Here is a 13,155-nt window from a genome sequence, read left to right as displayed (position 1 = left end):
AATGATGCTCGGTATTAGTACAGAGAAACCTGGAGTTTTAGTTGATTGAGTAACTTAGGAAATGGAATGTATTTGGTACGAGAAAATAGCTTTCTTCAAGCCGCCAGTCTGGTCCCTGAAGTCTACTGTTTACACAAGTCCCATTATTAAATCCCTTCACACATCCTGCTCAAGTCTCTGGCCACATTTTTTTTTTTCTCTCTCTCTGTAGAATCGTTCTGAAGGAGTCCTGAATCTCCCAAAGTCTCCGGAACCATACTTTGGATGATTACATTTAAAGTGCACAGAAAAGGGCCAGGAATGGTATTAGTAATTCAGCCCAGACAAAGGTCACCCCATGAATAAGAAAGAATGCAATTTTAGCATTTACAAATTGTGGGGGAGGGAACAGACGGGGAGAAGAAAATAAGAGGTGAGGAGGGGAGAAAAAGGGTCTTCGGGCGGCAGGAAGTGGGAGGAGACTTTGCAAACAGCAATCTTAGGGCTGGGGCCATTTTGGAAGCATTTGCGAGGCTCCGCTTCTGTAAGTATGGAGAAGGCAAAAGGCAAGGAGGTCAGTACAGTTTTAGTGGATTTGTTTTCTGTCTTTGTCTTCGTGTTTCTGTCTTCCCTGGGCACTCTTGGTTTTTCTATGGAGGAGAAAAGAATGCGCCTTCGAATTTTCTCCTCTTGACTTTTTTTTTTTATTTTTTTAAGAGTAAAGCCCAAGAACATGATTGCAGCCTGGTATATTGGAGTGAGGAGACAAGAAATGAGGTTTTCTAGGGTTAGTTGAGGAGGTTGAGGGTGTCAAAAGATAGGGGGAAAAAAAGAGTCCGGGCGCGGTGGCTCACGCCTGTAATGCCAGCACTTTGGGCGGCCGAGGCGGGCGGATCACCTGAGGTCGGGAGTTCGAGACCAGCCTGACCACCATGGAGAAACCCCGTCTCTACTAAAAATACAAAATTAGCTGGGTGTGGTGGCGCATGCCTGTAATCCCAGCTATTCGGGAGGCTTAAGCAGGAGAATCGCTTGAACCCGGGAGGCGGAGGTTGTGGTGAGCCGAGATCGCGCCATTGCACCCCCAGCTTGGGCAACAAGAGCGAAACTCCATCTCAAAAGAAAAAGTTAAAAAATCAGGCTTTCAGGTTAGTTTTGGAACAGGGTCTCTCACTTTGTCTCCCGGGCTGGAGTGCAGTGGCACCATCACTGCTCACTGCAACCTCGACCTCCCAGGCTTTAGCGATCCTCCCACCTCGGCCTTCCAAAGTGCTGCTGGGACCACAGGCGCGCGCCGCTGCTGCCCGCCGGGTTTTCTGTTTTGAAGAGGTGCTTTGTCCAGTCAGAAAGAATTAACCGAATATCGGGGCTAGAGGGAAATGGTAACAGGAGAAAAGGGTGGTAGGAAGAAGTAATTGAGATTATTATTTTTTTTAATGAATCGAGTTTCACTCTGTCGCCCAGGCTGGAGTGCAGTAGCCGATCTCGGCTCACTGCAGCCTCTGCCTCCCGGTTCAAGCGATTCTCCTGACTCAGCCACCAGATTAGCTGGGACTGCAGGCGCGCACCACCACGCCCAGGTAGTTTTGGTATTTTGGGTAGTGATTGAGTTTCGATATGTTGACCAGGTTGGTCTCGAACTCCTGACCTCCATTAGCCCACCTCGGCCTCCCCAAAGTGCTGGGATTACAGGCGTGAGCCACGGAGCCCAGCCTTGATATTTAAATTTTAATTTATATCTAACGTACTCTTACCTGTGTGTCTTTATGGTACCTCTGATCCTCAGCTTCTGTGTCTGAGAAGTAAATTGTTGCCAGATTGCTATGAGAATTAAATGAATGAAAATAGGGAAGGCCAAGACCAGGCACAGTGGCACATGCCTGTAATCCCAGCACTTTGGGAGGCCGAGGTGGGCGGATCACTTGAGGCCAGGAGTTTGAGACCAGCCTGGCCAGCATGGTGAAACCACGAAAACCAGCTGGGCGTCATGGCGAGCGCCAGTAATTCCAGCTAGTCGGGAGGCTGAGGCAGAGAACTGCTTGAACCCGGGAGGTGGAGGTTGCAGTGAGCTGAGATTGTGCCACTGCGCTCCAGCCTGGACGACAGAGCGAGACTCCTCTCAAATAAAAAGAATATAGGGAGCCCTTGGGCGCTGTGGCTCACGCCTTTAATCCCAACACCTCATCTCTACGAAACATTAGCCAGGCGTGGTGGTACCTGTAGTCCCAGCTACTCAGGAGACTGAGGCAAAGGATCACTTGAGGAGGTAGAGATTGGAGTGAGTTACCGTCCTGCCACTGCATTCCAGCCTGGGTGACAGAGCAAGCCCTTTTCTTTAATAAATAATTTTTTTTTTTGAGACGGAGTCTCGCTCTGTCGCCCAGGCTGGAGTGCAGTGGCTGGATCTCAGCTCACTGAAAGCTCCACCTCCCGGGTTCACGCCATTCTCCTGCCTCAGCCTCCCGAGTAGCTGGGACTACAGGCGTCCGCCACCTCGCCCGGCTAGTTTTTTTGTTTTTTTTTTAGTAGAGACGGGGTTTCACGTGTTAGCCAGGATGGTCTCGATCTCCTGACCTCCTGATCCGCCCGTCTCGGCCTCCCAAAGTGCTGGGATTACAAGCTTGAGCCACCGCGCCCGGCTAATAAATAAATATTTTTTAAAAAAGAATGAAAATAAGGAACATATCAAAGCGAATGCCTGGTATGAGACAGGGGATCAATATATGTTACTGTCTCTGGATTAAACAACTTTTCTCCACTCCCACTTTGCTTCCTTTGATTCAATTAACCAATATTTATTGAGTGCCTATGATGAAAAGGAAAGAAATGCTATCCTCATGGAGCTTATAGTCAAGAGGAGTGTCAATCATTAACCAAATCACACAAACAAATTTAATTGCAATTAACAAGTAGTAGAAATGAGACAGTATGTAGTAGATTTGTCTGAAAGGACTAGAAGGGGTTCCCAGGTTAAATAACACTTAAAAGAGGAAGATTTTTAAGGTATAAGATTTTAAAGTGTAAATAGAAGTAGGGTGGAGGTTGGGGCTGAGGAATGTGTAACAACTTTGGAAAGGAAAGGAATTACGCGGCTGGAGCTTGGGTAGGGAGAGCAGTGTGAAATAGAAGGCAAGAGTCTGGTAGGTAATGTTAAAGACAATTATTTTTATGCTGAGAGCAATAAACCACTGAAAGGATGTGTCACTCTGCCAACAGTGTTAGAAAATAATTTATTTGGAACGGGTCAAGAATGAAGGATTGGGGGAAAAAAATTCTTCAGGTGAGAGATGATGGAATACAGTAGGTGAGTTAAGGGCCTTTCTTTTTTCTTTTTTTTTTTTTTTTTGAGACAGTCTCATTCTGTCACCCAGGTTGGAGTGCAGCGATGCAGCCTCTACCTACCTCCCTGGCTCAAGTGATTCTCCTACCTCAGTCTCTTGAGTAGCTCGGGCTACAGGCACGTACCACCATGCTCAGCTAATCTTGTTTCCTTTTTGTAGAGGCAAGGTTTCACTTGTTGCTCAGGCTGGTATCCAACTACTGGACTCAAGCGATCCTCTTGCCTTGTCCTCCTAAAGCACTTGGATTACAGGCATGAGCCACCACGCCTGGCCTGCATGACAGTGTGTATTAAGATGATACCCAGAGGAGAATCCACACTGCCAGTGGAGTCCAGTGACTGCCTTGGTGCCTTAGAAGTGAGTTATCTTGAGGCAGGTAGTGTATGTGTGGTTTGGACACTGGAGGAATGACTGACCAGCTCCTCTGTTCCCAGTAGACCTCCACAGAGAAGTCGAGGGAAGAGGATCAGCAAACTTCTAATCAACCAAACATGATTGCTTTGCCAGGAACATCAGCAAAGGGAACCAAAGAAAAAATGTCTGTCAAAGGCAATAAAGGTAAGAGGTCTTCAAATCCTCAAATCCCACTTTCTCAGGTCTTAGAAGCCAGAGGAATTTTTCTGAAGAAGAAAAGCCAGGGAAGAAATTTCCGTCATATATTTTGCAAATCCTACAGTTCATGGGAGTCTAGCTTAAACTGCACCTTCCTGAAGCATCTTTTGGTCACCATTGCCCTAACCGATCCCTTCCTATCTTCAGACTTCCACAGCATATTTGGTTCTGTTGATCATTTTTTCCTTCACTTGCTACTTGGAGTTAAGAATTTCAATGTGCAATGATTTGGGAACAGACAGGTGTAAATTTGAAGACCCATTCTTGAAACCGGACTACCTATTCTAAAAATAAGTTTGAACAATATCTACCTTTATTCGGGTGTGGGAATGGAGTGTTAAAATTTACATAGAATAATTAAGTGAAGTACTTACACTATGCCTAAGAAGTAATATGTACACAGTAAACCCTACTAACTGTAAGTGTCATTACAGGCTGTGTCTTTTTTTTTGAGACACCAAGACAGGGTGTTGGTCTGTCATCCAGGCTAGAGTGTGGTGGCACCATCTCAGTTCCCTGCAACCTCTGCCTCCCTGGTTCAAGCGATTGTCCTGTCCTAGCCTCCCAAGTTAGCTAGGATTGCAGGCGTGTGCCACCATGTCTGGCTGATTTTTGTATTTTTAGTAGAGACGGGATTTTACCATATTGGCCAGGCTGGTTGTGAACTCTTGGCCTCAAGTGACCCATCTGCCTTGGCCTCCTAAAGTGCTGGGATTACAGGTGTGAGCCACCAGACCCAGCCTTAGACATTTTTTTGGCATGATCCTGGCCCACTAAAACCTCTGCCTCCCGGATTCAAACAGTTATCCAGCCTCAGCCTCCCAAGTAACTGAGATTACAGGCATGTGCCATCATGCCCAGCGAATTTTTTTTTTTTTTTTTTAGTAGAGACAGCATTTCACCATGTTGGCCATGCTGGTCTCAAACTCCTGACCTCAGGTTATCCCCCCACCTCGGCCTCCCAAAGTGCTGGGATTACAGTGTGAGCCACTGTGCCTAGCCAAATATCTTTACTGAATGAAGACAAGGTATGTGAGGTGCAGAAGCAGGATGAACAGAAACACAGCTCAGCTAAGGAAGCATACCTGCTATGAAACCAGAGTGCTGCCCTGACTAGGGTGGGCTGGCAGAATTAGGAATATTAGTGGTTGCCTGTGTAGCATTGTCAGGTGTTGAGTTTGCTCTGTGTGTAGAGGACACCACTGAATATGATCTCAAGTCTAAGACAGCGGTAATTCCCCTCGGGTGGAAGTGCCGGTGCCACCACCTGGGTTCTGTGGATTAAGGGGTTCACAAAGGTATGATGTCAAGTCTAAGACAGTGATAATTCCCCTGGGATGGAAGTGGCATCTCCGGTGCCACCACCTGGGTTCTGTGGACTAAAGGGTTCACAAAGGAGCACGTGTACCTGAGTAGTGGGGAGATTGAGGAATAAAACTGGGATTTAGAAGTGGTAAGTCCTAGGTTTGAGAGGGATTGAACTATTAATAACTAAAACTGATTTTAGGCCGGGCGCGGTGGCTTAGGCCTGTAATCCTAGCACTTTGGGAGGCCTAGGTGGGCAGATCACAAGTTCAGGAGTTCGAGACCAGCTTGGCCAACATGGTGAAACTTCACCTCCACTAAAAATAGAAAAAAAATTAGCCGGGCGTGGTGGTGGGCATCTGTAATCCCAGCTACTCAGGAGGCTGAGGCAGGAGAATCGCTTGAACCCAGGAGGCGGAGGTTACAGGGAGCCAAGATCGCGCCACTGCACTCCAGCTGGGCGACAAAGCAAGACTCTCAAAAAAAAAAAACAAAAACAAAAAAAACAGTGATTTTACTTTTGAAATTCTGAAAAGGTACACAAAGTTAATTACTACTAATTTGATTCCATTCTCCTTCAGTGCTCTGTCCTAAGAAGAAGGCAGAGTGCAGTGACAACCCCAGACCTCAGAGGAAGATACCAATCCCTCCATTACCCTCTAAACTGCCACCTGTTAATCTGATTCACCGGGACATTCTGCGGGCCTGGTGCCAACAATTGAAGCTGAGCTCCAAAGGCCAGGTGAGGGCCTAGGCTGGGGATGGTACTGCTGGGAGGAAGGGTAGGAACCTTACTTGCCTTACTAACTCAGCTTTCTGTTGTCTTAGAAATTGGATGCATATAAGCGCCTGTGTGCCTTTGCCTACCCAAATCAAAAGGTAACTTTTTAAAGGATGTACGTTTCAGTGCTTATCCTAATTACCTATTGTAGCCTCAAAAGTGAGTAAAGGAACTGTCTTAGCCTCCGCTTGTCCCTCCACCCCTAGTTCTAAGAAAGAACAGTATTTTCCATGCCTGCTTTCCTTTTTTTTTTTGAGATGGAGTCTCACACTGTCACCCAGACTGGAGTGCTGTGGCACCATCTCAGCTCACTGCAACCTCCACCTCCCGAATTCAAGCAATTCTCCTGCCTCAGCCTCCTAAGTAGCTGAGATTACAAGCACCCGCCACCACGCCCAGCTAATTTTTTGTATTTTTAGTTAGTAGAGGTGGGGTTTCACTATTTTGGTCAGGCTGGTCTTGAACTCCTGACCTCGTGGTCTGCCCACCTCGGCCTCCCAAGGTGCTGGGATTACAGGTGTGAGCCACCGTGCCTGGCCTTCCATCCTTACTTCTCACCAAGTCTGCAAAGAATAATATAAATGAGGCAGCCCAGCCTGGCCAACATGGTGAAATCCTGTCTCTACTAAAAATACAAAAATTAGCCAGGTATGGTGGTGCATGTGTGTAATCCCAGCTATTCAGGAGGCTGAGGCAGTAGAATTGCTTGAAACCAGGAGGCAGAGGTTGCCGTGAGCTGAGATGCACCATTGCACTCCAGCCTGGGCACAAGAGTGAAACGCTGTCTCAAAAATAAAAAGAGGCAGCACTTAAATTTTTTTAATTGACAAAAATTGTATATTTTTATCATGTACAGCACATGGCTTTGAAATACGTATACATTGTGGAATCATACTATGTTATTATTATTATTATTATTATAATTATTGAGACAGAATTTCGCTCCATGCATCCGCTGCCTCCCGGATTCAGACGATTCTCCCGCCTTAGCCTCCCGAGTAGCTGAGATTACAGGTATGCGCCACCACACCTGGCTAATTTGGATTTTTAATAGAGACGGCATTTCTCCATGTTGGTCAGGCTGGTCTCGAACTCCCGACCTCAGGTGATCTGCCCACCTCAGCCTCCCAAAGTGCTGGGATTACAGGCGTGAGCCCCACCGTGCCCAGGTTTTCTTTCTTTCTTTTTTTTTTTTTTTAAGACAAAGTTTCGCTCTTGTTGCTCAGGCTGGAGTGCAGTGCGCAATCTCAGCTCACTGCAACCTCCACCTCCTGGGTTCAAGCGATTCTCCTGCCTCAGCCTCCAGAGTAGCTGGGATTACAGTCACCTGCCACCAGGCCTGGCTGATGTTTGTATTTTTAGTAGAGACAGGGTTTCACCATGTTGGCCAGGCTGGTCTAGAACTCCTGACCTCGTGATCTGCTCACCTCGGTCTCCCAAAGTGCTGGGATTACAGGCGTGAGCCACTGTGCCCGGCCAGCAATTTTCTTTCTTTCTTTTTTTTTTAAAGACAGAGTCTCCCTCTGTCACCTAGGCTGGAGTGCAGGCTCACTGCAACTTCCGCCTCCCTGGTTCAAGTGATACCCCAGTCTCAGCCCCCTGAGTAGCTGGGATTGCAGGCATGAACCACCACGCCTGGATAATTTTTGTATTTTTAGTAGAGATGCGGTTTCACCACGTTGGCCAGGCTGTTCTCGAACTCCTGACCTCAAGTGTTTCACCAACCTTGGCCTCCCAAAGTGCTGGGATTACAGACCTCAGCCATGTGCAGCCAACTGTGCAATTTTCAAGAAGACAGTACATTGTAATTAACTATGTATAGTTACCAAGTTGTACAGTGGATCTCTTGAACCTAGACCTCCTGTCTAAGTGAAACTTTGCATTTGATCAAGAACTTCTTAACTCTGAGGCCATTTATTTTTGTTAGAATTTTAATCTTTATTTTTATCTTTATTATCTAACCCTTTCTGTAGGATTTTCCTAGCACAGCAAAAGAGGCCAAAATCCGGAAATCATTGAAAAAAAAATTAAAGGTGGAAAAAGGGGAAACGTCCCTGCAAAGTTCTGAGACACATCCTCCTGAAGTGGCCCTTCCCCCTGCGGAGGGGCCGCCTGCCCTGGAAGATTCCACTGCTCTCCTTGAGGGAGTTAATACAGTTGTGGTGACAACTTCTGCCCCAGAGGCTTTGCTGGCCTCCTGGGCGAGAATTTCGGCCAGGGCGAGGACGCCAGAGGCAGTGGAATCTCCACAAGAGGCCTGTGGTAAGCCCAACACGAAGAGCTTATTCTGGTCCAGTGGGGAAATAAGCTTAGTAGAGATTAATGCCTGATATATTTTTAGGGTATATCAAAATGCCTTTGAGGGCGGGCGATTCCTGGACCCTGCCCACAGAGTTTCTAATTCAGGGTCTAGGACAGGACCTGAGCATTTGCATTTCTTTCTTTCTTTTTTTTTTTTGAGACAGAGTTTCGTTCTTGTTGCCCAGGCTAGAGTGCAGTGGTGCGATCTTGGCTCACCACAACCTCAACCTCCTGGGTTCCAGCGATTCGCCTGCTTCACCCTTCCTGAGTAGCTGGGATTACAGGCAGGCGCAACCATGCCCGGCTAATTTTGTATTTTTAGTAGAGACGGGTTTTCTCCATGTTGGTCAGGCTGGTCTCAAGCTCCCGACCTCAGATGATCCGCCTGCCTCGGCCTCCCAGAATGCCGGGATTACAGGTGTGAGCCACCGCACCTAGCGGGAGTTTGCATTTCTCAGTTTTCCGGGCAGCAGTAAGGATGCTGGTCTGGGGACCACAGTTTGAGAACCACTGCTTTAAATGATTGATGGCATCAGAAGAGGATAGCAGTTTGGTTTTCTTTCTTTCCCCTTTAAGCAATTTAAATTAAAAGTGAGATCTAAAATTAATTGCTTGCAGCTGAGCCCCAAAATGGCATTAGTAAGTTATTTAAAATATTTCCCAGTGTTTTCATTGTAAAATGGGCGATACCTAGCTTATATGTTGTAAGAATTACAGAAAATACAACAAAAGAAGACAGTAAACTGTTTAGCACAATCCAATGTGTGTTCAGAGCTGGGGCCCCTGAGCTTGTTTCATGAAGCCCTTTCCAGACACTCTGGGTTAGTCTTTCTACCATCTGCCCACCTACAACTATACTACTACCAACTAGATTTATTTATTTATTTATTTATTTATTTGAGACGGAGTCTTGCTCTGTCGCCCAGGCTGTAGTACAGTGGCGTGATTATGGCTCACTGCGAGCTCCGCCTCCCAGGTTCATGCCATTCTCCTGCCTCATTCTCCCAAGTAGCTGGGACTACAGGCGTCCGCCACCAGGCCCGGCTAATTTGTATTTTTAGTAGAGATGGGGTTTCACAGTGTTAGCCAGGATGGTCTCGATATCCTGACCTCATGATCCGCCCGCCTTGGCCTCCCAAAGTGCTGGGATTACAGGCATGAGCCACCGCGCACCGCCTAGATTTCTAAGTTTTAACAGGAACTGTCTTGTATGCTTTTCTAAAGGAGAACAGAATAGAGAAGAGGTTAAGTTAGGATTTCAGGGTTCACATCTTGGAGTTGGTCAATCAAGGGTGATGGGCCATAATGCAGCCTTACATCAGTATGCCATCCTGCTGTGTGGGTGCCATCCTGGTGTGTGGGTGCCTGTCTCTCTCCTTCGCCAGGTGTCAGGTGGTGTGTGGTTCATGGGAAAAGTCTCCCTGCAGACAGAGATGGTTGGGTTCACCTGCAGTTTCATGCTGGTCAAGCCTGGGTTCCAGAAAAGCAAGAAGGGAGAGTGAGTGCACTCTTCTTGCTTCCTGCCTCCAATTTTCCACCCCCGCATCTTGAAGACAATATGTTGTGCCCCAAATGTGTTCACAGGTAATTACCTGATGCTTTTCTACAAACTAAAAGTGGGTGCTGGATTTTCAATTACAGAAAGTCAAGATACACATTAATCTTATATAGCCATGTATTTCAAGCTCAAATTGTCAGTAAAGAGTTTCAAGAAAATCATTACTCAGTTAAGTTTATCCCCAGGAAACAGAAAGCATTTCTGTGTCAGGGTTTATTTTTTTTTTATTTTTTATTTTTTTGAGACGGAGTCTCGCTCTGTAGCCCAGGCTGGAGTGCTGTGGCCCGGTCTCAGCTCACTGCAAGCTCCGCCTCCCGGGTTCACGCCATTCTCCGGCCTCAGCCTCCCGAGTAGCTGGGACTACAGGCGCCCGCCATCTCGCCCGGCTATTTTTTGTATTTCTTAGTAGAGATGGGGTTTCACTGTGTTCACCAGGATGGTCTCGATCTCCTGACCTCGTGATCCGCCCATCTCGGCCTCCCAAAGTGCTGGGATTACAGGCTTGAGCCACCGCGCCCGGCTGTGTCAGGGTTTAATGCTTCTACCTGGAGACACAGAATTCTGGGAGCAACAAACATTATATAATTACTATATTCAAAGTGTATGCCCTACACAGAAATAATGACTAGTAAAAAAGCTCTTTAAGTAGCCTACAGTCTAAACAGGGATGGTGCACATACAAACACCTGGAATAACATGGTGAATATCAAAGAAGAGATTCCTTAAGTTAAGGGAAGAATTGACTAGATGGAAAGGAGGGATCGGTAATTTCTCAGCCAGGGAAACATAGCAAGACCATCTCCCACAGGAGGAAGTGTGTGAATGTGTGATTGGCTTCTCCTTTGGGATATCCTGCTTTTTGCTGTATTTTGATAATCTCTCTATGCCAAGCAAGTTGAATAGAAGTGCGGAGGTCACTTTGGGTAGTCCTTTAATGGCATACTTGGGTTTTTGGGAAAGTGATGCAAAGAGCCCCTCTAAGACTTCTTGTCCATGGTTCGCACAAGTCAGGGAACATATTTCAGGAGCATGATAACTTGGCCGATGATCTTCATTCTCGAATGACAGCATCACAGGCTTGTTACCTATGATCCTAAAGTTGTAAGGGCAATTTCTACAGCATTCCAGCAGCGGGTTTCTTGGCTATTTTTGATACTTCTTGATTCTTATCTTTTTGAAAACAAACATTTTATTTGCTTTATAGGAACAAGGTCTTAATAAAAAGCCTCCAATGGGAATAGAATATCAGGAAAAAGGCCACATCTATGGTAATTAATAGCAGAAAGTCTGGAGAGTCGGATTCCGCGGGGCTGCTGACAGGTGAACTCTGGTCCTCTGCACACCTGTTTATGGACCATGCAGACTGGTGGGGTGGCAGATGTTAGCCTAAGAGCCCTAGCAGTGCCTGTTGCTTTGTGAGTGGAGATAGAGACTCTCAGATTTAAAAATGGAAAAACATTTCGCAAATTACCATAAATTGTAGCTAATATGTAGAAAAACTCATTCGTACTACTTTTCCAAAATAGACATGACTTCAGCAGCAGCTCTTTTTTGTTTTGTTTTGTCTTTTGAGACAGTGTCTCACTCTGTTGCCCAGGCCGGAGTGCACTTGTGCAATCTCAGTTCAGTGCAGTCTCTGCCTCCTGAGTTCAAGTGATTCTCCTGCCTCAGCCTCCCGAGTAGCTGGGATTGCAGGCACCTGCCACCACACCCAGCTTTTTTTTTTTTTTTTAAGTAGAGATGGGGTTTCCCCATGTTGGCCAGGCTAGTCTCAAACTCCTGGACTCAAGTGATCCACCGCCTCAGCCTCCCAAAATGCTGGGATTATGGGCATGAGCCACTGTGCCTGACCTTCAACAGGTCTTTTAAGTGAGAAGTTCTCCAGCTGAGCGTTGTGAAGGAGTTGAGTAAAACGGTAGTTGGCTCTTATGCTCAATTTTCTCTTCCTCTGAACACTGACTACTTTAGGAGCTGCTTCATTCCAATTGCAATTTCATAAAACGTAAAGTATTTTAAGGCAAAGAAAGGCTGTTAATTCTCTCCCTCAAACACATGATTTTTAATATTCGAAACAATATTTTTCAAATATTTTTGAAATCTCTTAACCTGAGATTTCTATGGTTTGACTCCAGGATCAAAACACAAGGGACTTGTCTGTATTATTTCACTTATAATTGTTTTGTATATTTCTGGTGTTTAAAATGTTTAAGGTTGCTTCCCACTCATAAATACATAATATGTTGACTTAAAATGTGTTTATTAACCGATTCTCCATAAATAAAAATAAGATGTGTATATAAAATAATTCATCTGTTGTATTTAGGGAACTGTATTCGTTGCATGCAAATTTTATTGTTAGTGTTCTTAACTCAAAAGTAGGAGTAAACCAAAATGTGTGATTTTTCTTTTGTATGACTCATTTGTTTGTTCTTTATTAGTTGGCGGTATGGGTCGGATCATTTGTTTTTAAAACTACTTAGGTATGATTGACATACAAAAACCGTACATATTTAATGTATCCTATTGAGTGTAATTAATTTTTAATTTTTTTGTGTACTTCCTAAATTTATAGTCCTGTGAGTCTGGGAACAGATCTGTTTTTCACTTGTCCTGATTTAATGACAGTTTCCAACATTGTTTTGTTATTACAAGTACGGAATTTCTATTATTTTTATTTTATTTTATTTTGCACCTTTAATGAAGATACTAAAAATAATGCACTGGAAGGAGTGGCAGAGTTGGAAAATATGTAACCATCATAATACAGATGTGTAATAGGTTTGGGAAAGAATCCTCAAAAATGTTAAAGCAAGGGAGGAAAGTTTGTTGAGAAGCAAGATGTTCTTCTCTCCTGGACCCCATTGGTTGTTGGTGGTCAGAATTGTTCAGTGTAATAAATAATAGACATTTTTTTCTTATACTATGTGTATTGTTCGTTTTAATTTTGTTTCCTTTTTAAACTTCTATCCTACTTTCTTTGGATGGGTCAAGTTTCTATTCCGTTTCCTTCCTTTCTATTAATTTGGAAATTTCCTTTGCTTTATTATTCTGCTGGTAGATACCTCCCTGGTTCTAACATATTTCAATAAACTTAAATTTCTCTCTATACAAAATAAATTAATAATTGGAGTCTGCTAGTAAGACAGTTTATTTACTCATCCTTCTTGCCCCGGCAAGATAAAACGTTAAAGTTACATAACTCACCAAATCACCCTAATTTTCACAGGCCTCCCCCAAAGTTCCTATCACCACATTCAGTCCCCTCCTCCCTGTCTGCC

General features: G+C 45.1%; 1 protein-coding gene across 2 annotated transcripts; it reads left to right on the top strand.

The window, feature by feature from the left end:
• Window positions 1–448: 448 nt before the first annotated feature.
• On the top strand, window positions 449–13,010 carry DPPA4 (developmental pluripotency associated 4). 2 transcript variants are annotated; one of them, XM_025376119.1, is made up of 7 exons: window positions 449–553; window positions 3,755–3,878; window positions 5,819–5,979; window positions 6,066–6,116; window positions 7,992–8,280; window positions 9,705–9,903; window positions 11,082–11,461. In XM_025376119.1, exons 2-7 carry the CDS (start codon window positions 3,812–3,814, stop codon window positions 11,116–11,118), a joined length of 804 nt encoding a protein of 267 aa, XP_025231904.1. In that variant the 5' UTR covers window positions 449–553; window positions 3,755–3,811; the 3' UTR covers window positions 11,119–11,461. The 2 variants fall into 2 exon arrangements, with proteins under 2 accessions (XP_025231904.1, XP_025231905.1); XM_025376120.1 differs by having other exon boundaries at window positions 455–553; window positions 3,828–3,878; window positions 11,082–13,010.
• The last annotated feature ends 145 nt before the right edge of the window (window positions 13,011–13,155 follow it).

This window comes from Theropithecus gelada, chromosome 2 (genome assembly GCF_003255815.1).
Source record: "Theropithecus gelada isolate Dixy chromosome 2, Tgel_1.0, whole genome shotgun sequence".
NCBI classification, from domain to species: Eukaryota; Metazoa; Chordata; class Mammalia; order Primates; family Cercopithecidae; genus Theropithecus; species Theropithecus gelada.
The sequence above is the reverse complement of the archived record's forward strand: the minus strand, read 5'-3'. Positions and strand labels throughout refer to the sequence as shown.

Coding starts and splice junctions, on each gene's coding strand:
- DPPA4 (XM_025376119.1), top strand. CDS start 3,812: ATGATTGCTTTGCCAGGAACATCAGCAAAGGGAACCAAAGAAAAAATG. Junction 3,879..5,818: donor GTCTGTCAAAGGCAATAAAG/GTAAGAGGTCTT, acceptor ATTCTCCTTCAG/TGCTCTGTCCTAAGAAGAAG. Junction 5,980..6,065: donor AGCTGAGCTCCAAAGGCCAG/GTGAGGGCCTAG, acceptor CTGTTGTCTTAG/AAATTGGATGCATATAAGCG.